Genomic DNA, 25,831 nt, shown 5'->3' on the forward strand with positions numbered 1-25,831 from the left:
TCACAATACCATATGTTTATATAATGCTTTTCAATACAGAACGCTTTCACAGCATCTCAATTGTATGTGAGTTAGTTGCTTTTTTTTTTTAATATTATATTTGTTTACTTATTCATTGCCTATCCCCCCCACTGCAGTATAAGGTCTGTGAGGGGAAGAACTTTGGATGTCTTGTTCACCACTGCGATTCCCACACTAGAGTGGCGCCAGCGTGTAACAGACCCCGCAGAACACTCGTTGGGTAAATGGGCGGGGGTGTGACGTAAGAGGAAACGGACTCAGATTGTTCTGTTCAGTCACACAGCTGGTAAATGGGGAACCGGAGACTCAGACCCACTTCATCCAGGCAGGGTCTCTTGTCTCCTACCCCATCGCTTGTTTCATTATACCAGTTAGCATTCCTGCTACCCATGGTATTTTCAGCAAGACTGAAGAAACAAACCATAAAAAGTGACAAGCTTGACCGTATCAAAATGTTAAATCTTGAGATGACAAGGCACCATAGGCAGAGATTAAAAAAACAAGCAACAGACTAGGAGAAGGTATTTGCCATCTGTATAACAATATAGATTGGTGTATATATGCAAATGACTTCTATAAATCAGTGAACAGAAGGCAAGCAATCCATCAGAAACATGGATGAGGATTATTAAATGGCAGCTCACTGCAGAGGAAACCACAGCCCATAAACATTGAAAGACGTGCCTAACCACAGTAGTAATAAGAAAATGCAGACTTAAAGCCGCACCACACCCGTGAGCTTGTCAGAAACTTAAAACGCTGACAGTAGCAAGTGCCATAACTTTTTTAGAGCAATATAATAAAATTGGAAATTCTCACTTATGAACATAAAGAGATTTGTAGAAAGCATAATTATTTGTAATAGCAAAAAACTGGAAATGACCTAAAATATCATCCACTCGGAAGGGAATGGATAAGTAACACCTGGTGGAATACTACACAGCAGTTATGGGGGATGAACTAGACCCGCGCATGTCAGCATGACTGGATCAAGCTGCAGAAATCAAATATGATCATTTATATACACCCTTAATGTACAAAACAATGCTATTTTTGTTTGTGAATACTCGGATATAAAGTGTCTAAACACATGGACAAGAAGGCTTGACATCAAATTTATTGCAATACTTATATCTGAGGAAGGAAGAAGGGATGGAGGATTAGGGAGATATACTAAGGGAATGACAACTTTATCAATTATATTGTATTTCTCAGTTCCCAGCACCTACTTAGGTATATTCAGTAAATATGAATTTAATTTTGAAAGATTTGAAACAAATGGATACAGTTTTAATGTGCGATATATTTATTTTACCCTTCTTTATGTTTTTATTCCTTTATATTTTTCCCAAGTTAAAAATGGGTTTGGATTTCGGGTCTGCATTAAAGGCCTGATTTGAATAGCACTTCTTGGCCGACTGAGTGCACATCTGAAAGACCATACAAGGTCAGACTCGGCAGCCGTGCAGTTTTAGAGAACTAAAGGATGAATTGGCGGGCGTGCTTGTCATTCTCAACGTTAAGTAAAGGAATAAGGCTATATTCCCCTGTGCGAAGAGAGAGCACAGCTGAATACTGACAACAATAGCAACTAAGCACACGTATTGCGTTCTCGATAGTAAAGATAGTTCCAGGTCCTGTTCTGAGAACCTTGCCTATATTTTCTCATCCTCACGGCACGCCTGGGAGTTGGGGCCATAATTTCCTTTTTGCAGAAGGGGAAACTGAGGCAGTACAGGGAAAGAAGCATGCAGGAGTAAAGAAAGCACTTTTACTCAGGCTATACACCATGATGCTCATGTTTCCTCATAGGAAGGCAGCCATGAAGGGCTCTGATCCACTGCACGCAGCATCCTCTCCCCTCCTCTCCTCCAACAGCTAATTTACCTGGGGCTGTCTTTGGGAACATTTATCTTGGATATTCCTGGGGTCCTCTTCCAGTGTTAAAACTCAAACTGGAGTTTTGTTACTCTCCTTTATTGCACTACTGCATTTCCTCCTTTAATTTTTAAAAAGATATCTTCAAGATTTTTTAAAAAAAAATTATCCCTGTGGAGTTAAACACTAATTAAAGAAGGGACGTTTCTCCTGTAAGATGCCACTCCCTGCAGATCATCCAGGTATGATGCAGGCCATAGAAGGACAGGATGGTGCACAGCTGAGCTGGGATTTGAAAATCCAGGACAGTGAATGAATGATTGTCTATTGAGCGTCTCCTCAGTGTACAGCCCCATCATAGATGCTTTTACAAGTATGAAATCACCTGCGCTTCACCATGAAGTTAGGATCACTTTCCTCAGTTTATAGACAGTGGAGATGTTACTCAGATCATGTTTTGCCCAAGGTTATGCAGCTGCTTAGTGTGAGAACCAAGACCAGAACCCGTGTAAAACTCCCGTTCTTTGCAAGACCGCACTGAATGCCATATTACCTCTCTCATGCCCGACCCCACACGCCAGACACGGGCTTGGCGAAAAGTAATCGCCGCGAGAGTGAGTGGCAGGAAGGTGCAGCTTTCTGCCAAGCAGGGTGGTGCATGATTTTCTAGCTTTATGAAATTAGGCAAGTTGCTTTCCTTCTCTGAGCCTCACTTTCCTGATCTGTTAAGGGAGATGAAAATACCTACTTTATAGAGTAGTTGAAAGAATTAAGTGAGCTAACAGTATGTAATATGCCCAATAAATACAATGGCTGATGCCCAGTGAACACATTCTAACTGTTTACATTGATTATTACAGTTATCATCTATAGCTTCTATAGTGAACAAATCTATGACTTTGGGGGTAATTCTGAAATTAAGAATTCCTTGACATATTGTTTTAAAGTGAAAAAAATTAAAAAACATGTTTCATGACAGCTGTAAGTAACTAATGGAGGAGTGTATAGTGCTTTTCTTTATGACTCAATCAGTAAGTGACAAGGAAAGGAAAGGAGAGCCTACAAGCCATTATTACAGCTCGTGGGCAGTTCTCTTCCGATGGGAACAGCCCTCCGGACTGAAGCCAGCCAATCACAGCGCAGCCAATCCCCACCTGCTTCCAGCCAACAGGAAAGTACCCACTGCCCAGGGCTACCCGCCACTAGTGTTACTGAATTTACCTTTTCTGTTAAAAACTGGGAGGGAAAACGCTGTAAATTTTCATAGCTGCATTAGTTATAGTAGTTAACATTCTCTACGATTCAGTTCTAAAAAGCTATATTCAAAAAGGAAAATCAGATAACCTTTGAATGCTGAAAGGTAAAACTTGGTGAAGACTTTTGCCAAGAAAATATTTTTAAAACCATAAGATCGTGAAGATAACAATTAGCGTACTTTGGGTATGTTTATTTCATAGAATTCAACTGGTTTCTAGTTGACAAAGGAGTAGATGGACGCACACACGTTTTAAAGAAAATTTGGTAATCTCTTACATTACTCACATGACTGAAAATGGTTGTGCTTCTTTAACTCCATTTTAATGTTTATGATACATTTATAATTGTTTCAGATAGGCATTTATTCACTTTAAAACAATTCTATTAAAATTTACACTGCAGGTAAGCATTCAAAAGACCTTGCTTGCATGAAGTTAAACTGAAAAACTGTTGAATGAATGAAATGCCTAAAGTAACCCAACTTACCAAACGGAAATTACTCAGCGTTAAAAGGCTGCAGATTTCAGTTTCACTGATTTCAGTTCTATCCACTCAGTTCACTTCCAAATCACACATTGATCCTACATAGTTTGGACACTGGCACCATATATGAAGCTAAAAATATACTATGTTTTATATTTATTTCCAATAGTAGCTTCAAAATTCTTAGATAGGCAAAGAATGGGTCAGCTGTCTGGTTGGCTGCAGAGATGGAGGGGGAGGCTAGGGGGGAGGGCTTAAAGCATCCATTACTGAGCACTTTAAAGAAAATTGAGAAAACATTACAAAATGCTTTTTGTTCTCCATTGACGAGAAATGATTTATCGGTAAGATTAAGGATAGTAATATGTCATAAAAGTGCTCATTTAGCAGGATGCAAAACAATAGCTCAGGAAGAACCTGGAGAGGAGGTTGTGATACAGTGCTAATTAAACAAAAATGGGGGTCAGAGACTTATATTTACATAATTTTCTTAATTTTGACACAGTAGCTTGGCAAAGGCAATTGGCTTAGCCCCGCATGGTGTGTGATTGTAATAAATCACTTTCTTCTGCATTTTATTGTCCATCAAATAGATAACACGTGTTACCACTCTCTTCTCTCTACACCCCCCCCTCCCCAAACAGAGTTGTCTCTCTCCATCAGCCCAGTGCTTTGAGAGATCTTGTTGGGCTGATGATTGAATGTTGATTAGTTAGTTAAGGTGATATCACAGGAGATGCTCAAAATAACATGAAATATCTAAAATTAGTTTGTAAAACCCTAACCGTCACGAAGGTCAGGTGGCCATGAAAAAGGCCATCTTTTTCACACACAGCTCAAGCTGCATTTTGCCTTTTGATGATTTATTTTCCTCTTAGAGCCTGCTAATGATGCTCCATTTGACTTGACATTATCTGGATTAAAATGTTAAGGAAAGGGTGTGATTTTCCTTCACCTCTTACAAGAGGCTTTACACAGCGAAGTGTGGATCAGCTGTCACTAGGATCATATGTCTCAAACAAAGAAAAGGGATGTGATAAGGATTTCATTCAGTAGGGAAAGGCTCTGGATTGCTCAGTAACTCCCCATACTGATTGGTTTTATAGCTTGAAAGAAGGAAAATATAGAACAGTCTGTCCACATAATGTAAACAGTCTATCCATACGACTCACAGATTGTCTCTTACTATTAGCAGTAAAAGAACACCTCGTTTGACTTTACCATAAATATACTGAAATGCTGTAGATATTTTTAGAACATTAGAAATAGAAATAGATTGGAATATATACGTAGATGTAGAATAGATAGGTATGGTTATTGCCTAAAAATTAGAAATAAAATCTGGCTCACGTCTTTTGCAAGAAACCATTAAGAGCTTTACTTTGTTTTCCCGTTTAAAAGGACACCACTTGTACATGCAGAATAGCCAACCTGCTTCCCCTCCGGTCAGTACTTGATAACCAGAGCACATACAAACAGAATGTCCTTTCATCGCTGCTGTTAATTGTGAAAGAGCTTTATTCTTCCCCATGTCCCCAAATTCAGAAGCTGGTAGAGTTCCAAGGTGTCCTGAATACAGTTGTCTGGCTTTGGGTTAAATCTCCAAGGAGTCTGGTATTCACTCGCAACTTCCTGTGGAAATAGAAGTTGTAATAATCACTACAAATTATCTTGCATTGCAACCTTAGCACCTTTTTGGGCTGCTCACATATCCAGCATCGAATCACAGAATAACTTTATTTTTTAATTGTGAAATTGATGCTCTTTGTTCTGTACAGCAGATTTCATTTTATTCACTTGAAATTAAAGCAAGTTATTTAATACCTTTTCATGAGGCTAGATAGTTATGAAAGAAATAATGTGTTTGGATTTTATTTCCATATTCTTGGAGAGAAGGCCATAATTTGCAGAGTGACCAGGGTGGTGATGGGGGGAACTGTTCATTATTAAGAATTTGTATTTGGTTAGTAAAATTTCAGTTTCCTTAAACTTGGCAAATTTCTGCATAACCAACAAATTAATTCACAAATTAAGCTTTGTGAATATATTTTTTGAAGTTTTTAAAATCTGTTTTTGAGACTTAATCGGAAATATTTTTCTCATATCTTTGTTAACCAGGGACCATTGTGTGCTGGAGAGATGCATCGCTGATCGTTCACAATACTTTGTGTCCACACATCTATGTTTCAGCAGTTCTGTCCCCAGCTCCTCATAAATCCACTGCACTCACTGCCTCCACCTTCGGCATACACCCGTACCCAGACAGGTGTTTCAGGAGCTCTCACAGGGTTGTTAGGAGTAATTCTGGTCAGTTATTTCATGAGAATAGTCCTCCTTTGCTCAGATCCCCTTCTGCTGGGTCAGGCGTGTGCCCCACAACCACCTAACATCCCCCACTGGGTCTGTGGAGTGCTGAGTGCCTGCCGAGCGCTGCTGCTTGGCAGAAGTCACTGATGCTCACATCAGGTATCCAGTCTCCGCTGGGTACCAACTGCTGATTCAGAGAGCCCCGCAGGCATCCAACTCCAAGCCGTATTCTATGGAAAAGTTGAAAAGAATCCTGTCTCTTCATTTCTGTTCTGTGCTAGAGAGATCACAAAGCACTCCTCTCCTGCAGCCCCAGCGCTGCATGCAAATTTAAGTACATCCTGTACTTTTTCCATCACTGTGTTCTCTCCCTGGGTCCCACAGGGAACTGAGCCACGAAGAATCCCAAGTAACAGAGTCTGTACCCAGCATTGCTCCTCTCATGTCCAAAGCTTTGTTACTAAGCTAGCCTTGTCTGTATCTGCCTCCTCCCTCAGTGCACCTCCTGGGAAGAGTTCCCTCCCAAGATATGTTGCTCGGGCTCTCGTGTAAAGAGGACTGGCTGCCCCACCAGTTTGCAGAGAATTCTGAGCCAAGAAGTGAGCCAGCGGCACCACCTCACAATATATAGATACACAGGTGACTAAATGCTTATACGCACACAGCATACTAGAAAAGTGTTTAAAATACTGTATAGGCAAACTGGATCTATCATGCTCCCCAGATACTGCGTTTTTATATATCGAAGGTTTGTAGCAACCCTGCATCTAGCAAGGCTGTCCGTGCCACTTTTCCAACAGCATTTGCTCACTTTGTATCTCTCTGTCACATTTTGGCAATTCTCAGACTATTTCAAACTGTTTTGTTATATGTGTTACAGTGATCTTTGCTGTTACTGCTATGACTTGCTGAAGGCGAGAAGATGGTTAGTATTTTTCAGCATAAAGTATTTTATAATTGAGGTACATACACTTTTTAGACATAATGATGTTGCACACTTCATATACTTCAGGGGGGCATAGACATAAAGGACAGTACAGCATAAACATAACTTTTATATGTACTGGGAAAACAAAAACCTCACGTGACTCACTTTGTCACAATACATGCTTTATTGCGGTGGTCTGGAACCAAACCTACAGTATCTCCAAGATCTTGCCTGAATTGAAATTAATAAGTTTTAAATATTGATATTTATGTTAAAAAATCTAGAACAAAGAAGATATTTGAGTCCTGCTAGCTGGCTTCCACCGAGTGATGGGTCTCTTTATGACTTTGGGATGACTGCGGCCCCCCTCTACTTTACGATCCAGTGATGCTTTATCAAAGCTCTTCTGGCGTCTTTCTTCCTTTTCCCTAATCCCCAGCAGTCTTTACTTGCCCTGTATATATTCACACATAATAATCCTGGTAACTGTCTAAACCTGTCAAAGAAGAGTGTTGTCAAAGGAAAAGAGGTCAAAAGTGGACCCCTGAAGTTTGCAAGGCTCATTTCTGGCACAATTCTGGCAAACTCATTGATTTATCCAACAATGCTTATTGAGTGACTAATGTGTGCTAGGATCTTGACCAGTTTGGGAGAAGGAGAGTGGTCAGGGAAAACCAAAAGACAGCTGGGGGTCCTCCAGCTGGAAGGAAGAACACCTACAGTGGGGGTGGGGGGGTGGGGAGTAGACGGGTAAGCATTGGGTGAACCTCAGATACTCAGATATGCCTGGAGCAGAGGGTACACGCAGGCACCCGGAAGGAGAGGAGGCTTAGAAAGGTGGGTAGAGGTCATTTGGCTAAAGAACTTAATTATTTGATTTTTTAAATTTTTCCAGATTTTTATGGCAAACAGTGCAAATTATTCCTGAATCAGCCAGTTGGATGTCAGGGAATGGAGGTTAAAATGCAGGGTTTATGTCTGGGCTATCTCAGTGCCGTCCACTATTGTAACGAACGTTCCTTCGCCTGAGCTCTGTACTGTGTTATTTGCCCTGTATTAAAATATTGATAACAACAGTAACAATGCTGGTAATGATTGAAAATAGCAAGATTGTCACTGGACTAGGCTTGCTTTGGGGCTTTGATTTTTGTATAATTTTAACCAGGGAAAAAAGTTCTGTTTTCACTTCTTACTGGATGGTAATCTGACCAGCATTCTGTGGACTGACCGCTACAAACCCATTAAAGGAACTCTAAGTGGGTTTATTTGTTTTGGTTGAAGGAAAAAGCCTTCTCTTAGTGTGGGAATGGGTCACTCTTGACCCAGACACCCCTCCCTGTGGTGCGTCGGTGGATGAAGCAGAAGCGGGTAACTAAGGAGCTGAAGGCCCCGTGGGTGCCCTTCTCTGAAGGCGTCTCTGAAAGGCCTGCAGAGGAACATTAACCAGCTGCTGATCTTCTGAAGACGGTTGAATCCTGGTAGCTTAGAGAAGGTGAGACTCAGGGTTCAAGCAGACACCGCGAACCACTGCTGAGAATGGGGCTGCTGCTGTTTTCTCCCAGCTTGCTTGAGACATACGTGACATGTAGCACTGTGTACGTCTAAGGTGTACAGTATGATTGGACACACTTATGTATCGTGAAATTAGTACCACCATCGCATTAGCAAGCTAACATCGCCATCTTGTCGCATAATTACCATTTTTTTGTGGTGAAAGCATTTAAGATCTATTCTCTTAGCAACTTTCCAGTATATAATACAGTATTGTTAACTATAGTCAAAATGTTGTGTATTAGATTTTCAGAATTTACTAATCTTATAATTGGAAGTTTGTACCCTTTGACCAGTATCTCCCCATTTCCGCCACTTCCTAGCCCCTGGTGACTACCACTCTGTTTCTATGGTTTGGCTTTTTTATTTTTTATTTTAATGAAAGGAAGTGCTGGGGATTGAACCCAGGTACTTCGTGCACGTTAAGCACATGCTCTACCACTGAGCTATTACCCTCCCCCCTGGGCTTTTTTAGATTCAGCATATTTGTCTCTAATTTCACTTAGCATAACGCCCTCAAGGTCCATCTGAGTTGTTCTAACAGCAGGATCTCCTTCCTTTTCATGGCTGATATTCCAGTGTGTGTGTGTGTGTGTGTGTGTGTGTGTGTGTGTGTTTGTGTGTGTGTGTGTGTGTATGTGTATTACCTCTCTTTTATCCATTCATCTGTTGACAGATGCTTAGACTGTTTCCATATATCAGCCTTTGTTAATGCTGCTGCTGCTGCAGTGAACATGGGGGCACAGGCATCTCTGCGATGTTGTTTTCACTTCCTTTGGGTATATCCAGAGTTGGGATTCTGGGATCACATGGCAATTTTTAACTTTTTGAGACCACCCATGCTGTTTTCCATCATGGCTGCACCAATTTACATTCCCAACAGTGCACAAGGGTTTCCTTTCTTCATATCCTTGCCAACAGTTTTGCTAACTCTTGTCTTTTTGACAACAGCCGTTCTGACAGGTGTGAGGTAGTAGCTCATTATGGTTTTGCATTTCTCTGATTAGTGATGTTTATCTTTTCAGATGTGTGTTGGCCGTGTGTGTGTGTTCTTTGGGAAAATGTCTGTTTAGTTCCTTTGCCCATTTTTTAATCAAGCTTTTTTTTTTTTTGCTATTGAGTTGTATGATTCTTTATATATTTTGGATATTAACCCCTTACCAGAGGCCCCATCAACAAATACCATCACATTGGGGTAAAGACTCCAAATTATCAATATGGGAGACACCAACATTCAGTCCATAACACCCTGATTGTGCCCCTTCTCTTTGTTAATGATTTGAATAAAGGTGCCAAAATTTTTAAAATTAGTAAACCTAAAGGGAAAATAAATATATATTTAGGAATTTGGATACTGTTATCAGAGTACAAAGATGGGGCTGAAATAAAGAAGATAAATTCGAAAGGGATAAAGGTTTAAAATTCCATTTAAGTAAAAAAAATTCAGTTGTGTATAGGTTGGGCAAGGCTTGAATTTGACAGCAATTAACATGAGAAGTGCCTGGTAAAGTTTGTTGACAATGACTGACTGATGTGATGTGTGAATGCAGTCTTCTGATACTTTAATAGAAATACGATGTCCTGATCCCAGGGAGGCCGCCAGTCTTTCTGCGTTCTTCCCTGAGTAGTAGGCCCCCTTCAGAGTGCTGTATGCAGATGCAGCAAATATAAGGAAAAAATACAGCCAAACCAGTGGTCCCGTTTCTGTTTGAGCAATGCAGATGGTGTCTCATGGATCTGCAGAGACAGTTCATTACTAAAGTGCCTGTGAAATGCAAGGTGACATAGCTAGTGTACAGCGAGTTTGAATTTCATAGAGTAGACCATGCAATAAAATCCTTGGTAGATTTGTAGAAAGTAAGCAGGAACTTGGTATTTTTATCATAAAGTCACATAAAAATTAATACCTGGATTATAATCAAAACAAATTTCAAGAGACCAAAATGAAACAAATTTCAAGAGACCATCCCCACTGTCTAAACCATTGCTACTCCAGATGTGATCTGTGGGCCAGTAGCATCAACACCACCTGGGAGCTTGGAGAGATGCAGACTCTCAGGCCCCATCCTGGGCCAACTGAGTGAAAACCAGCACTTTGCCAAGATCCCCAGGTGATCTGTATGACCATTAGAACTCTAGAGCATGCAAAACTTTTAGTTGTGTTCAGTGAAATCTTTAAAAAGCTGTAAAAATCTCTTTTTTTTATATCCTCTTAAAGTGTGATGCATTACTTTGGTTAGAATGAAAATGAAGGATGAGGCAATCATGCTGGCTTATATGACTACTGCATTGTCCTTCTAGCCAATTCTATCTTTCTTACATTCGAATATTTTTCTTTTTAGCACAAATTGAAATGACTGAGTATTGGTGAGAATTCCTAGGATGATTAAACAGCACAATCTTTTAAGATACAGAAAAAATAAGACCTCTGGGATCCCACAGTGTATCCTAGATTTATAAAAGGGTCCACTGGACTCACATTAATTGCAAAAAATATAAGTTTAATTCTACTTTTAAAATAGACAAATTTTTCTTTGTTTTTTGGAAGAAAGAATCTCCTGGAAAATAAAAAAAAACCCTCAAGGAATAAAATTCGGTCCAGTAGAACTTGATGACATACCAAGTGTTAAAAGAGGGTTAAGGATCTTTCAAAATATACTGGAAACCAGATTGTGCACATTAAAATACAGCGAGGAATGCAAAGTGATATGAAATTAGTATCAAATGAGTTCTGTGAAGGTTTAGAACAATGAGAGTTTCATCAGGCCATTCACTAAGCATTAAGTTCCCATTAGGTGGCAGGCGTGGTTCTTGGAATTGGGATAATGTGGCCTACTGGGTCTTGTGTTTTGATGGAGGACCCAGACAGTAAGCAAGTTAACCAGCCAGTGAATATCTGCATAATGGTAAGTGTGATGACAAAATACATGGAGCAGGTGAAGGGATGGAGACGGACCAGGACGCCCCAAAGCAATTAGGTGAGATTAGTAATTAGGCCCCCGGGAGACGCATCAGGGGAACAAGAAAGGAGCTGCCGTTTGACCAGACACCCAGGAGGAGATGAGAAGGAGCCGTGGGGAAGGGGCACACAAACCAACTGCGGTAGCACTTGCTGTGCTGGAGAAGACCTTTCCTTCTCCTTAACTGAGTGGAACCGCCCACAGACTCAGGCTCACCCAGGACCATCAGCCTCTGGTTTCTTGGTCGCTCAGTGTGAGGAGATGGACCCCCGCACAAGGAACAGTGCTCGCCGTGCAAAGAGCCCTGCCTCTGCTGCCCCAGCCCCGAAGCCTTTCCCCCTGACAGTGTGAAACCCTCATCAGCCATTACCGGACTTCCTTCAAGTTTCACAAGGCAGATCCACTCTGGAGCTTAGTCTGCTTCCACGTCTGTAAACTGGGAAAAATACCCAACTTGCATGGCTCTTGTGAAAGTTATAGCTAATATCCATCAAATGCCTGGCACATGTTGAGTGTTTGAAAAACAGGAGCTAATTATTATTGCTCACCATTGTGGTTATTATGAAATTCTTTTAAGGATTTGGATACTATACCTTCTTCCAACTTAACTGTTTTATCATCTTAATGGCTTTTGTTCTTTTTTAAAAGCAGTGAGGAAGGGAGTTGGCAGTGGGAAATAGGTACATATTCTGATTGAATAAGTATCTTTACAATGTCCTGTAAAATGAAATCAACAAAATAGGACCAACCCAAGAGCTCAAATCACTGGATTTTTATGTAACATAATGCCCATGATAGATAAATACTAAAAGCTATCAAGTGCCTAAAACATAAATGAGGGACAGAGGGAAGGAGGGAGCGAGGGAGGGAAGGGATGGAAGGCGAGAAAGGGAATGAGGAACGAACGTAAAGGAAGAGGGACAGGAGGGGAGGGGAGAAGGAAAGGAAGAGAAAAAACCAGCATCGGAGGTCCCATCATTTAGAGACCAGAGAAAGCCCAGCAGAGTTTGGGTGGTGGGTTTATTTCTGCCTTGCTTCTGGCTTGGCTTCTGTGGAATGGCCCTTAATCACAGTGATGGTGATTCTGATCCGATGGCAAGACAGCCTTTGCTGCAGACGGTCTGGGCCATCGAGGCGTTTGGGATGAGGCGGTCCCCACAGTGATCAGCGTTCACGCCTTCAAGAACAGACCGGGAAGTGTCCTCCAGTTTGATATGCCCCTGGTTTATGTTGAGTCCCAGTCAGCGTCATGGCAGCTGGAAACCAGGTGCCCTTCATGGTTCTCGTGTCCGGGGTGCTCTCAGAAAACGGCAACTGAGGCAGGAGGACGTGGTGATCAGTCCAGCACGTCAAGTCAGAAGCCAGGAGGACCATCTTGGGACTCGCAAGTTTGTACCCTTTGACCCCCTTCACCCAGTTCTCCTACGCGCCACCTCCTGCCTCTGACAATCACCAATCTGTTCTCTGTATCTATGAGTTTGGTTATTTTGTTTTTGTTTTTTGTTTTTTGTTTCTTCTGGGGTCCACACATTAATAAGGTCATACAGTATTTTCCTCTGTCTGACTTACTCACTTAGCACAGTGTCCTCAAGGTCCATCCATGTTGTCACAAATGGCGTGATTTCCTTCTTTTTTATGACTAGTAGTTCCTTCCTCTTGGTTCTTACAGCACCTCCCTGTAAACCTCTCTCATCACACTTAAGAAAATGGTTCGTAGTCACTGATGACTTGTCTGTGTGAGGATAAGGGCCACGCCTCACTGGCCCTCGTGTTTCAGCATCTGACGTGGTGCTGGCACACAGTAATGTCCAGGTAACTGGTTAGTGACTCAGTAAATCAGTGACTGAAAGAATTCGTTCATATTCATCTCTTTCATGCTCTACTCTCTTCATATGTTCCCCTCTTTTCTTTTGCTTCTCTTTGTCTCCACTGTGAGTAAATGTCTGCAAGATAGTAGAATAGTACGAGCTTTGTGACCTTTAGAGTTTTCTTAGACCTACAGATGTTGGAAAGTGGATTTTGAACCCTGGCAAACAAACCGGAAAAGGTTAAACATTGTGGGTGGATGTGGCAATGAAGAGGATTTCACCAGTGTTTGTTATGGGCAGTGGTGAGGGTTACGTTAGCGAGGTAAACATTCTTTGCTCAGGAATGAGAGGGCTCTGGATGGGTCTGCCCCACTCCAGCGGCAACACAAACAATATTCTGCCCCATGGAGATGTTAGGTAATTGACCTTTCTCCAGTCTGGAGGTCTCCTGAGATGTCCATCATGGGGACCAAAGATAAAAACATCCAAACTTGGTTTAGCCCAGATACTTTTCGTGGAGATATTATGAACCAATAAAGGTCCTAAGACACTGGTCAGCAAATAGTGGGTGCTAATAACTGCTAGTCTTTCATGCTCATCCTCCTTCCCAAGCTTTGTCAAGTTCCCAGAGACTGAAGTTTCCTTGAAATTTCTCTCAGGATCAAGGTCAGGAATGAGGGCTGGTGCAGGTGGTAAGTGCCGACGCGCACATCTTCTCAGATGCCAGTAACTTAATTCTCTTTGGCACTTACACTTTCTTTGAGAATAAGATGCTCTGACTGCAGTCCAGCTATTGATTATAGAGAATGTTCTGTACGAACTTCCTGAGGGCCGCCCTGCTCAGCTCAGATTTAGGCAGGGACCAGTCCACTCGCCCAGGATGCTTGCCAAAGATCCTCTCCTGGGGGCACGGTGTGCTCCACGTGCTCTGTGTTCTCCTGCCTTGGCTTGAGGAGCTGCTCCGGAAGTCTGGAGGTCTGCTCTCCTTAAGTCCTGGCAGTTGAAAGCCCTCAAAGCCAGGACTTGGAGATTCTGTCCACTGTATGTCACTGGCAGTGGTTTGTTTTGAGTCATTCCCCCCAAATCCACTGAAATCATTGTTTTCTTTGTCTTTTCAGGAGCATCTAAAGGCCTTTGATGATGAAATCAATGCTTTTTTGGACAATATGTTTGGACCTCGGGGTGAGTGAGCTGCTTGAGAACTTGATGTGGTGGGAACACAGCTGAGTTAGAGAGGATTGTCATTTCTGGTGTCTTAAAGAGTACGGTACTTAACACTCAGAGACTTTAACCCGCCCTCCATTTGATGTCCACCTCCCAGGACATGCGGAGGCCTCATGCCTCCTGCTCAGCCTCTCTGGGGTTCAAGCTCTGGGAGCAGGAGCGTGAACAGAGTGCAGTGGATACTGGCCCAGGGGCATCTCTGGCCTCCAGGACGGAGGTAGCTTCCATCTAAGCTGCTGCTTCCTCTCCTCCCCTGCTGCCCATCCCTCCCACTTCCTCCCCGCAGTCATGCGCGGCCTTCCCCCTGCCCTATCTAGGTAAATCCCCTGTAAAGATGAGTGACTTTCTCTGCCCAGGGCCACGAGTTCTGGCTTCTCAGCTCTGGTCATTCCGCCATCACGGGTCCCTCAGCCCCTACAGGGCCTCCCAGCCTGTCGGCCCCTTTCTCATCATGTGTGACCTGTCAGCTGGAGTAATATTTTCAAAGTCTATATCCTGTTCTGTGGCACTGCAGCTTAAGACTCTTCCGTGTCTTCCCGGTGTCTTCAGGATAGAAACCAAACTCCTCACCGTGGACCATGTTCCCCGTACTGTCCAGTCCGACAGTCCGTGCTCCTCGGCCTCACTCCCTGGACGCCTCTTACGCCCTCAGATATGGCAAGTTCTTTGCTATGCTGTTCCTCCCACTAAGTCCTACCCCCTCACACACCAGGTGTCACTGTCCCCTCCTCAGTGAGGCTTTCCCTGGTCAGGACGCCAGAGATCGGCCCTCGAAAGCAGGCCCTCCTTACTCTCCCGTGCGGCCTGTGTTTATTTCCTTCACGTACTTCGTTGTTGTTAATAGGTCTTTCTCCCACCAGCGCAGGAGCTATGACGGATCTCCGGGGCCCCTTACAGTTCTAGGAACCTATTAGGCACATATTTAAATAAATACATAGTGCAAATAAACGAATAAATTCTGAACAACGTGTTTTGTTTCCCTTGAGTCTTTCTGGTTCACAAAGATGTGAAAAACCTGCAAGTTGTCTCCTCAGCATCACTGGGGGAGGTGGGGAATGAGGTTTCCCTGTTTCTCAGAATCCTTAAACGGAATCATTTAGGGAGTATTTAGACCACTCTCTAGTTTCTACACGGGCTCCATAAACTACCCTAAGGGAATGACTATTTGCATGGTTTTGATGAAATGATGCTCTATGATTGGTCAGAGCTTTACAAATCATGTATTTTCACATTGTCTTTGGTTTTTGTTTTGTTTTCCAGTTTATCCTTGGGAGGCTCCTGTGAGGCAGGCAGGCTGGGATCCCCATAGCTCGTGACCTGCCGTAGTTAACGTGTTCTGTTGAGTTCTAGCAGGGAGCACAGAGGCCTGGCGTGCTAACATCGTCATGCGGGGCTTCTGGGCGGCTGGCTTTCCACGTGACATTTCCACTAGGGGGTTAACCAGCAGTGTCTCTGAGCCAAGGCCGCACTGAACTTTGCTATCAGTAAGAACACCGTGACTTGGAATTACGTGGCTAGGGGATTAGCTAAGGATAGGATTGCGGTTGTTTGCTTAGCTTCGCTCATTTTTATGGACGTTTCCTTTGCGGCAAGGAGATTGTGAGATTGACAGTTGACAGCTGGATCAGGTGACCTCCACAGTGACAGGGAGTCTCGCCCCAGGCCATCAAGAATCCTTTTCCCCTTTGAGAAGTGGCCCAGGCTTCAGCGGTCCGAGGCCACCTGGTGGACTTACAGGTGTCCCCGAGGCTTTTCTGACTTGACCTGCTCCGTGTTGGTACCATCAGGATAGGTTGTTCTGGGCAAATACTTGACCCAGATGTGGAGCTAAGGTCTCAAGTCCCAAAGATAATAAATGTTATGAGTATTTGTTCCCACCTTTTGGTTGGAACAGTTACGACCCTCCCTAATGACCACGGCAGCATTTACAGAACCGTGGCAAGAGAAAAGGAAAGCCTCGGGTGCTGTATTAGGTAATATGTGCTGGACTCCATGTGCCAGTTGCTACGTATCTGGTGAGTCTTCTTCAACTCTGCACTAAGTGGTTATCAGTTGTAAGTGACACAGAGGAGAAATGTGAGACGTGGTCCATCTCACAGAGCATATGCCGCAGCTGGGAGGTTAAACTGACACCTCTGAGATGATTGGAAAGCACGGAAGTAGACCATGTGTGTTACTAGTTTCCCGTAGCAGTGAAATCCCACCAACCACACGGCTCACGGCAACAGCTGTTGACTCAGTTCTGAGTGCTCGGCGCCAAGGCTCTGCCTTTGCTGTCTCCAGCTTGTCAGGCTTGCCCTACTGGAATCCCACTGCTCCGTTTGGATCAGCTGAGCTCAAAACCATTCCTGGTTTCTGCACAATGATCCTAAGCAAATTCTGGGGACTGTGCGTTTTAGGAGTTAGAAGACGGTATCAATGTGCCTTCTCTCCCGCCTACTCAAAGCTTCTCGGTGGGAGGCAGCGGCAAGGTAAAGTGGGCTGGAGTCAGGTGTGAATTCAAATCCTGACTCGGCTGCCAACTACTGTGTGGCCTTCTCTAAGTACTAATGCTTTCTGAGCTGTTTTTACATCCATAAAATGGCACAGTAAGCTCATTTGTGTTTATCGAGTTCAAGTAAATACAGTAGCTGTTCCCAAGTTAGACTTTGAAGAACTATTGCGTGCTGCCTTTCTCACTTGTCCCCGTTACACAGGGTCCAGTTCAAGCCACGTTTGTTCCATGGAATCTTCCTAACTGCTCCAGCCCCTGCTGGCTGCTGCTCCTCAACTATCAGCCACACGCAGCTTGCCTGCGCCGGGCCGTTGTCCCTGTCGCGCGTGGCGGCTCACGATGGCTGCACCGCTGCTCCTCCCGAGCCTCACTGTGCGTTTCTTTTCAGATGCTCGAGTCAGAGGCTGGTTCATGTTGGACTCCTGCCTTCCTACCTTTCTCTTCACTGTCTTGTATCTGCTTTCAATATGGCTGGGCAACAAATACATGAAGAACAGACCGGCCCTTCCCCTCAGGGGCGTCCTCACCTTGTACAACCTTGGAATCACACTGCTCTCCGCGTACATGCTGGTGGAGGTAAGTGCGCAGCAGGACAGCCCCTGAGCGACTTCCAGAAGCAGTTACCTCTGGGCTCCCGGAACTGTCCACCGTCGCCTCAGTGCTGTCCTCTACCGTCTCAGAACAGCGCAGGGAATGACACTCAGTACCTTGTAATGGCCTGTAGTGGAAAAGAATATGCAAAGGAATATACACGTATGACTGCATCACAATGCTGTCCACCAGGAATTAACACAACATTGTAAAGACCCTATACTTCAATAATAATAATCATTAAAAAAAAAACCTCAAGAAGCTCTTCCAGCATTTGATATTATTCCTTCCCAAAGTCCTAGAAGTCTTTGTTTCTAACTTGAATTTTTCTTATTCCAATTTAGACCGATTTCTTTAGTCCTTAGTCTTTCATTGTAATTTAAAATCACAGTTTCAATCTGAATGGGCCTTAAAAGGTCGTATGTTACCACTTTTCTCCTTCTGTAGATTATGATACTGAGGCTTATAAAAGTTAACCTGACTTGCCTGAGAATACACAGCTGTTTTGGAACCGAGTATTTTTAAAATTAAATATCAAATGCAGTTAGTTGGACCGAAATGCAAATATACCATCCCTTAAAGGCTCCTCCCCGCAGCTTTGGACCACCGTGTGTCCTCAGGGCTGACTTCTGAGGTCTGGGGCGACACTCCAGTGGCCACAGCCGCTCTCGTCGCATCATGTCTTCCCTATTCCTTTAGAACGTGCCAAACCCAGGTAAATTTTTTTTACAAGGAAAAGAACAAGTAATGACTGCCCTGCCTCTACAGCCAAAGGTTTTATTTTACTATAATACAAGAGAAAATGTCAAAGTGGTAAATAAACCTGCTTGAGAGAGAAAGAGCTAAAACATAGCTAAACCCTTTCAGGGAAAAGTTAGGATAAAATCATTCATATAAACGATCAGTGGCTGATGGTGGCACAAGTGTTGCTGCCTTCCTGGTGTCCTTGGAGTCCACACAGAAATCAATTCTTGCCCCAAATACAGGCCCTCTCACCTTGGAGATTAATCTGTGCACTAGTCTAATAGGCACCATTCTAATAATGGTTCATAACTGTTATCTGAAATGACTGTCAGGAAAATCTGATTGTGGGATTTTAAGCATCAGAGTGCAGGAGGTGGAATTTGGGGTCAGGAAAGCCACGCCAACAGCTTGGAAATCACGTCACGTGGCTGTTCTCTAGTTCACCTGACTCTAACGGGAATTTTTATTTTAGGTTCCCTACTAGGTAAATTTTAGTTACCTAGATGTGTTTGCAAGATAGTATTTGATGGGGCTAGTGTCTCCCTGTGTAACAGAGAGACAGCTCCTCCTGCTTGGGCTGTCCGCAGAAGTAGCAGCCGTGCCGAGGGGCGAGCCTGAACGTGTGACCACGGGAACTCGTCCCTGCTGGAGGCTTTGATGTAGGTGGAGTCAGAAGACCCGAAGTCAAGTGTCGGCTCTTCGCTTTCTCTAACTCTAGAGGAGTGACTTAAGTTCACTGAACCTTAGACAGCTCGGCTTTAATATGGTGTCTGTCCTACCTTGCTGGCTCGGGAGCGTAAGGATGAGTCAGTCCTGTTCAGCCTACACTGAGTACCTGCTGGGTGCGGCTGCGGGGCTACAGAGATGGCTGGATGTGGCTTCTGTACTGGGAGAGCTCACAGACTAGCACAGGTAGCAGCCAGTAAACGTGAAAAGGCCTCATAAATTTTCAGGCGAATATTAGGCACCATCAGCCAGAACAAGAACAGCAGCTTAGTGTTTGAACAGCTGGGCGCGCGGTTTGGGGGAGAGCGTCTGCCCGGAGCTCCTTCCCCACGGCCGGTTTCAGCCCCTGCCCGCCCGCTGTCCCTCTTCCCACACGCCTGTCTCTTGGTGCAGAATCACACTGCTGACGGATTGCTCCTGGTCGCCTGACTGTAGCCTCTCTCAGGGCGAGGGTTCTTCTCTTGGACACCACTGGGGTATGTTTAGTAGACACCAGTCAAGTGACAGCTTCCTTTAACCTTGCTAACTGGTTATGCCCAGGCCAGAGGTTTGCTCAGGCCAGGAAGCTACACTACAGTTATGAATTATTCTTTCAACACATAGGTTCTGCATCCCTGTGCTGTGGCAGGGGGTGTTCTGGACTCTGGAGCACAGCCTTTGCCCTCGGGCACTAGGGAGCCACGGGCTGGGGGCGAGGTGAACTTACATGCAGGATTGTCAATACAAGTACTGCTGTACCACGCAATCCGCGGACATGGGGGGACCGCGCTGTGGAGGGGGCGCTGTCAGCCAGACACAGACTTTCCACTGTGCAGAGGTCGGCGCCCTGACCCCTGTGTTGTTCAAGCGACACCTGCGTTCTTGCCATCTGGAAAGTTCAGTCTCTTTTAAACTTTCACTGGATTCATTTATCCTGGTAATCTGTAATTGTGATGTTAACTGCAAGAGGTTTTTGTTAGAAGGAAAGAGCAGTAAATAAGGATATTGGAGAAAAGACTCTAAAACATCCTCATGGTTTTTAGTAGTTCATGTCTTTTTAGTGTTCAATTCATTAACACCTCTCCCTCCCTGCTCTGCTAGTGAATGTTAACAGTTCTGTACCTTCACACATTTCTGATAAGCAACAGAAAACTGTAGGCATTTACATGTAATATCTTATGTAAATCAAAGCCAAAGGCCTTATATTCTGGAATTTTAAGTTTCTTAGTATAGTGGGAAAGAAAGAAGAGAACTTCTTTTGTAGAGTTTTCTGCAAAGAAAGTTCATCTTCTTATAATGTAGAAACACTAGACAAGGAATTAGAAGGGCTGAGTCCAGTCACTGCTGGACCATTTTCTAGCCGTGTAACCCAGAGCAAATAATCCACTTTCATACAGTCATCAAGATGCGCCATCGTGAAAGCGCTGAGCACGTCTCCGCTCCAGGTGTTGAGCGAGGAACCCAGATGCAAATATGAGCAGAAAAGGAGGCGTAGACTTTATGGAGCTTTTTGTTTTTTGAGCATAACGGGGAAAGCAGACATTAATCAATTATAATCACACAAATGACTGACTACCACGTAGCATAAATACAATGAAGAACTTGATTTAAGAACCTTTTTGAGCCTTGGGATTCATATCTGTGAAATGGTAAAAACTTCAAAAAATGATTGAGATGATCAACTAAGATCTTTATATATAAGCCAGTGTAAAGTATTATTAAAATTTTCATGCTGTTTCCTCACATTTGTTTACACTTAATTCTACATTTTACTTGCAGAAACTTATGATAAATTCCTTACATAAAACACTGTGTTACACAAGCAATGGCTAAATTCTGTTACTTTTGGCAGATGTAAAGGTTAGAAGTAGATTATATTAACTAAGGAGTGTAACCACTGATAGCAGTTCAACAGCAAGAATGGGTCGAGTCCAACTCCAGTTCTGGGAAGAACTCAAATCTTGAATAGACGCCAGTCAGAAACACGATGGGAAATCCAACACAAGAATTTGGATGAAAACTGAACTCCCCCCTTCCTTGTTCCTTTGGCAGCTTATCCTCTCCAGTTGGGAAGGAGGCTACAACTTGCAGTGTCAAGCTCTCACCAGCGCAGGGGAGGCCGATATCCGGGTGAGTCAACCTCTGTAGCTCTCTCTCCCTGTACATGTGAGGCTTTCTCCTTCCAGACATGGGGTTGGAGGCTGGGATTAGATCAGAAGCAGTCCCCTGCCCTCGTGGAAGTGCTTACTGGGGGGGACAGACTGAATGAACAAACCAGGACGCATCCACACAGAGCTTCCCTCTGCAAAGGGCAACGAGGATGCTCTCTGCCCTGGTACAGAAGATACCAGATACAGCCAAGTGGAAAAAAGCAGCCCGCAGACCGTGCTCATAGGAGAGTGCCTTCTGTGCAAGAAATGATGTGCATATGTGTGTGTTTGCTCATGTTCTTAGAAAGAAACAACAGCAGAATGCACCAAAAGCTACCAGAGTGGTTTCCTTTCCGGGGAGGGGACAGGGCAGAGGGTTTAGGGATGGAAGCTAGACTTCTCTGAACGTACCTTGTCTTATATCTGACTTCAGGCCCACTAGGTGTTTTTACAAAAGCATAAAACAAAATTAAATTGAAAAAGAAAGCAAGGCAGCCCCCCCCCCTCTAAATCTTGGAAATAAACTAGAATAGTGTACCCATATCTTAAGTTGTTAACACAACTACCCAAAGAAGAATTATTTTGGTGACTCTAGACACTGTGTTTTGACTGCACATCCCTAGTGAGATATAGCTGAACAGTATTCAGGAAGTTTTTGGCTGCTATTATTAATAAAAATACTGATACTGCTTTTTATGAGACTGTTACAGGTACACTTAGAATAAAGTATATAATAATGTTAGTATCATTACAACTCATATTTGAAACATCATAGATGAGATTATTGAAAAGTTAAACTCAAACCCAGTAATCGTAGATTCAAATTGGAAATATTAGAATTAACTTTATTCTTTCTAAAAACAAATGTATTTCTTAGCTCTGTCTACAGAAAAGGCCTGGTTAGTCTGCGACAACCCAGCAATGAATACCCAGGTTGTGCTCTTTAAATAAAATCCAAACCAGAAGGGCTTAGGGTCCTCAGAGAGCTGGCTGATTCCTGGTTCGGGGGTGGGAATGTATATGAGAAGAATCCAGGCCACCTTGTGGCAGAAAGCAAGGAAGCGGCCCCAGATAGTAGGGTTGTGACGGGAAGATGTAGGAGCCACCTTGAAGGGGCTCCCACAGCTAATGATGGGACAGTCTGAGTATCGTAAAGAATACAGACATATTAGACGTATTAAAAAAATTTAAGATGATGCAAAAAAAATCCTCATTGTTGCTTTTTGAAAATTGCTAGAGCACCAATTCAGTCTAGAAAAAAAAATTAAAGGGGAAAAAAATCAAAACATCTTGGCTTTCATATGTGAATTTCCAAATAACTAAAGATGGAAGAATTCTTCTCCATAAAAAAAAAAAGAAAAATGCCCAAGTATGAAGAGAGCTTGCAAACCACCCTTTGGCAGCTTCTTGTGAAGTAACGGAGCCAGGCAGCCGTCATCTGTAAGCAATGAACCTGCGGGGAGGGAGATGGGTGGGAACTTAATGACTGGATTAGGTGGTTGCCACCCGAACCCACTGTGCATCTGAGTCTCAGTGGAACAACCAGAAATTACGGCCCCCTGGGTGTGATGTTATGGAGCACTCACGGAGCACGGTTGACTTGAACTGCGTGGGATTTTCGATACAAGTAACTGCTGTACCACGCAATCCGCGGACACGGGGGCCTGCGCTGTGGAGGGGGTGCTGTCAGCCAGTGACAGACTTTCCACTGTGCGGAGGCCGGCGCCCTGGCCCCCGTGTTGTTCAAGGGTCACCTGTGTTCTCGCCCCAAACCTTAAACCTGAATCCAGTCAGGCCTCTAAGTCTAATCACTATTTACAGAAAATGGGGCAGATGGAGAAACAAGGTAAACAACACTAGGACGAAACCGTATTCCAGGTCCGTACTGTCAGGAGTTCAGTACAACTGACCTCTTTTCTAAAGAAGTGCAAGACATGAAAGAAAACAGGAGCAAGGAAAGGAGCCTGTCACTGGTTAGAAGGGGCCTAGCCACCATGTCAAACAAGTGCAAGCTGGACCCTGTCTGGGTCCTGATTCAGACAAATCACTTACAAAAAGACACTTCTGAGAGAGGTCTGGACATTGATGAGGCTATTAGAGGATCCTGAAGAGTTGTTAATTTTGTTAGATAAGATAGTGTCTGGAGGTTATGTTAAAACAAAATCTCCCTATCTGTTAGAAATTGTTAGAGACAGAATATGAGATACTCTGGATTTGCTTGTGCTGCCCTCCTCCCACACCAGCAAGAGTGGCAGGAAATAGAACTGATTCCACAAATGGGAATCATATTGAAGATTCTGAAGTTCAGTGTTAGAAACCAGAGGGTTTGTATGACTTACTCATTCTGCATCTGTGAATTTCGAAATTTTCCATAATAAAAAATATGGGCTATTCATAAGAGAAGGTAGAAACCTTTTAATTACAGATTTTAAGATGTGCATTTTTAAACATCTTCAAAGCTATAATGCAAAGAGTAAGATACACAGATTATACCCATTTCATTTCCAATATGTCCTCACAGGCCGTTGTTGTGCTTTGGGACACGTACAGTTCTCTGAAGGTCATTGTCCAATGTATGTATTTATTTGTGGTTTAATATTTTTGAGGGTTAATTTTCCCCTTAAACATTAAGAAGGATGCTGCCCCACCTTGTGACTTTCTTCCTGGGAAGCGAACAGTAGAGCATTACGTTGTGATGTCAAAATCTCTATCACACAGTGTTTCCTCTCATGTTGAAATGTTAGCGCTGGGAACACAGCGCCTTTATTGGAAGCGTTTCCTGCAGATGGGATTGCGAGGGGTTCAGGGGGGAGGGGAAGTTGCCGTCATGACCTTGTAGCATGTTTTTTTTTTTTAAAGGAGGTCCTGGGGATTGAACTCAGGACTTCGTGCATGCTAAGCATGTGCTCTACCACTGAGCTATTTCCCTCCCCCTAGGTAGCATTATGTTGAAGGGACAAAATATGAACATTAAAGGAACGGAGGAAAAAACCAGTGTAACAGCAGCAGTGATCTCCTGCTGAGCACTGGGCCCTGAGCAGACGGTCTCTGCCCCCAAGTGACTGACAGCCTGGGGGGAAGGAGTCCTCACACTCACCCTGCTTGGCTATGGCTGTTGGTGACAGAGGCCTAAAGTGACTTGGGACCACAGATGAAGAAGCCGGGTTAATTCAGCCTGAGAAAAGAGAGGAGGGGGCTAGTTACAGAGAAAGGTGGTATTCGAGAGGAGTGTTCCTCAGACGGCAGGACCATGCCTGACGCTGGGTAGCAGAGGAACGCAGGGAGGAGGGGGAGAGGCGTGGGCCGGATGCCAGGTGGTGCGCTGGGAGGAGGGTGGTGGCCACAGCAGCCCCCAGACCTGGGAAGAGCCTGCATCAGCGTAGACTTGGTTCTGTAGCTGCAGAGGAGTGACTGGATTGGATTACGTGCTTTGCAGAGAGAATTCCTCTCACTAGAGTGGGCTGGATGGCTGGGACCAAAGGCTCCGGGTGAGATGCTTTCCTGACGGTCTGAGAGGCAGGCGCGCTGGCGCGGCCCCGGGCGATGTCCTGGCTCACCTTTCCGCCCTCCCGTTTCTCGTCCTCACAGGTAGCCAAGGTGCTGTGGTGGTACTACTTCTCCAAGTTAATCGAGTTCCTGGACACGATTTTCTTTGTGTTGCGGAAGAAAACCAGTCAGATTACCTTTCTTCACGTCTACCATCACGCCTCTATGTTTAATATCTGGTGGTGTGTTCTGAACTGGATACCTTGTGGGCAAAGTAAGTACTTTTGTCCGTTTTTCAGTTCTCGGTGATGGGTCTCTCAGTGGGCATTGCCCGACAGTCAGGGGAGGGAGGGGCCCCTCCTGGCCTGCTTGTCGCACGGGGAGCACATGTTCCATTTCTGGTCTTTGATCTTGGCAGACTCTTTGAGTATTAACGTTAAATTTTTAAAATGTTTTCTTTTCCACGCACCAAACTGTCGGATGACTCTATTACTTGGGGCTGTAAAACTAAATATAACACCTTCCACCATCACCACTTGGCTGTGATATAGATTGTTTTTCAACTTTTTTTTTTTAAAAGTCATTTCAACTTTTTGGGCTTGTTTTCTCATTCTGAAAAAGTCATGTCGCTCTGACCCACAAGAGCAATTATTCTTTTTTTTAAATGAGAAGTCAGTAAGTAATATATTTTATTATCACACTCAATGCCCTCATTCATATGTATGTATTTTATACAAAACAAAAATTTCATGAAACAGTATTTAGCCTGGCTGTGTGTGATGCACGTTTAAAACAAAATTTGATTTCACTTTCCAAAACGCTGCTCTCACTACATTAATTTCACAATTCACTAATGCGTCAGTTATGGCCTGCAATTTGAGAAACACTGAACTAGAGACAACGGTACTTTTCTATTCGGTACTGTCTTGTGCCCCAGAATTTAACAGTATTCTGTGGAAAATTAGAACAAGTTAAAACTTAATTCAAAATTCTTTTGTCCTACGATTTAGCATCTTGTAGAGATATTTTTAAAAACCCCAGGGTATCTGGGAGACATCAGTGACTGTGAAGATGCAAATTTAAACTACAGGGCGAAGAAGGGAAATTGCTAGGGGTGCAGTGGGCAGAAGGAGATGCTGTGACACTCTCCTAGCCCGACAGGCTCCGGTTGGAGTTTAGTTATTAAGACTGTAATAGACTTACACTGTGATCAATATACTGACTATAATCAACACCAAAGGACA

The 25,831-nt window shown here is 43.8% G+C and overlaps 1 protein-coding gene across 2 annotated transcripts in view; it reads left to right on the forward strand.

Moving 5' to 3' along the window:
• Positions 1-25,831, forward strand: part of ELOVL2 (ELOVL fatty acid elongase 2) — a 49,280-nt gene that overhangs the window by 19,150 nt on the left and 4,299 nt on the right. For both annotated transcript variants that reach the window (XM_072945680.1, XM_072945679.1), the window contains exons 2-5: positions 14,312-14,375; positions 17,300-17,487; positions 21,004-21,081; positions 24,690-24,861. In XM_072945680.1, the coding sequence (XP_072801781.1) occupies positions 14,360-14,375; positions 17,300-17,487; positions 21,004-21,081; positions 24,690-24,861 (454 nt within the window). In that variant the 5' untranslated portion in view covers positions 14,312-14,359. The remainder of the gene's footprint in view (positions 1-14,311; positions 14,376-17,299; positions 17,488-21,003; positions 21,082-24,689; positions 24,862-25,831) is intronic.

This window comes from Vicugna pacos, chromosome 20, assembly GCF_048564905.1.
Source record: "Vicugna pacos chromosome 20, VicPac4, whole genome shotgun sequence".
Classification (NCBI taxonomy): Eukaryota; Metazoa; Chordata; class Mammalia; order Artiodactyla; family Camelidae; genus Vicugna; species Vicugna pacos.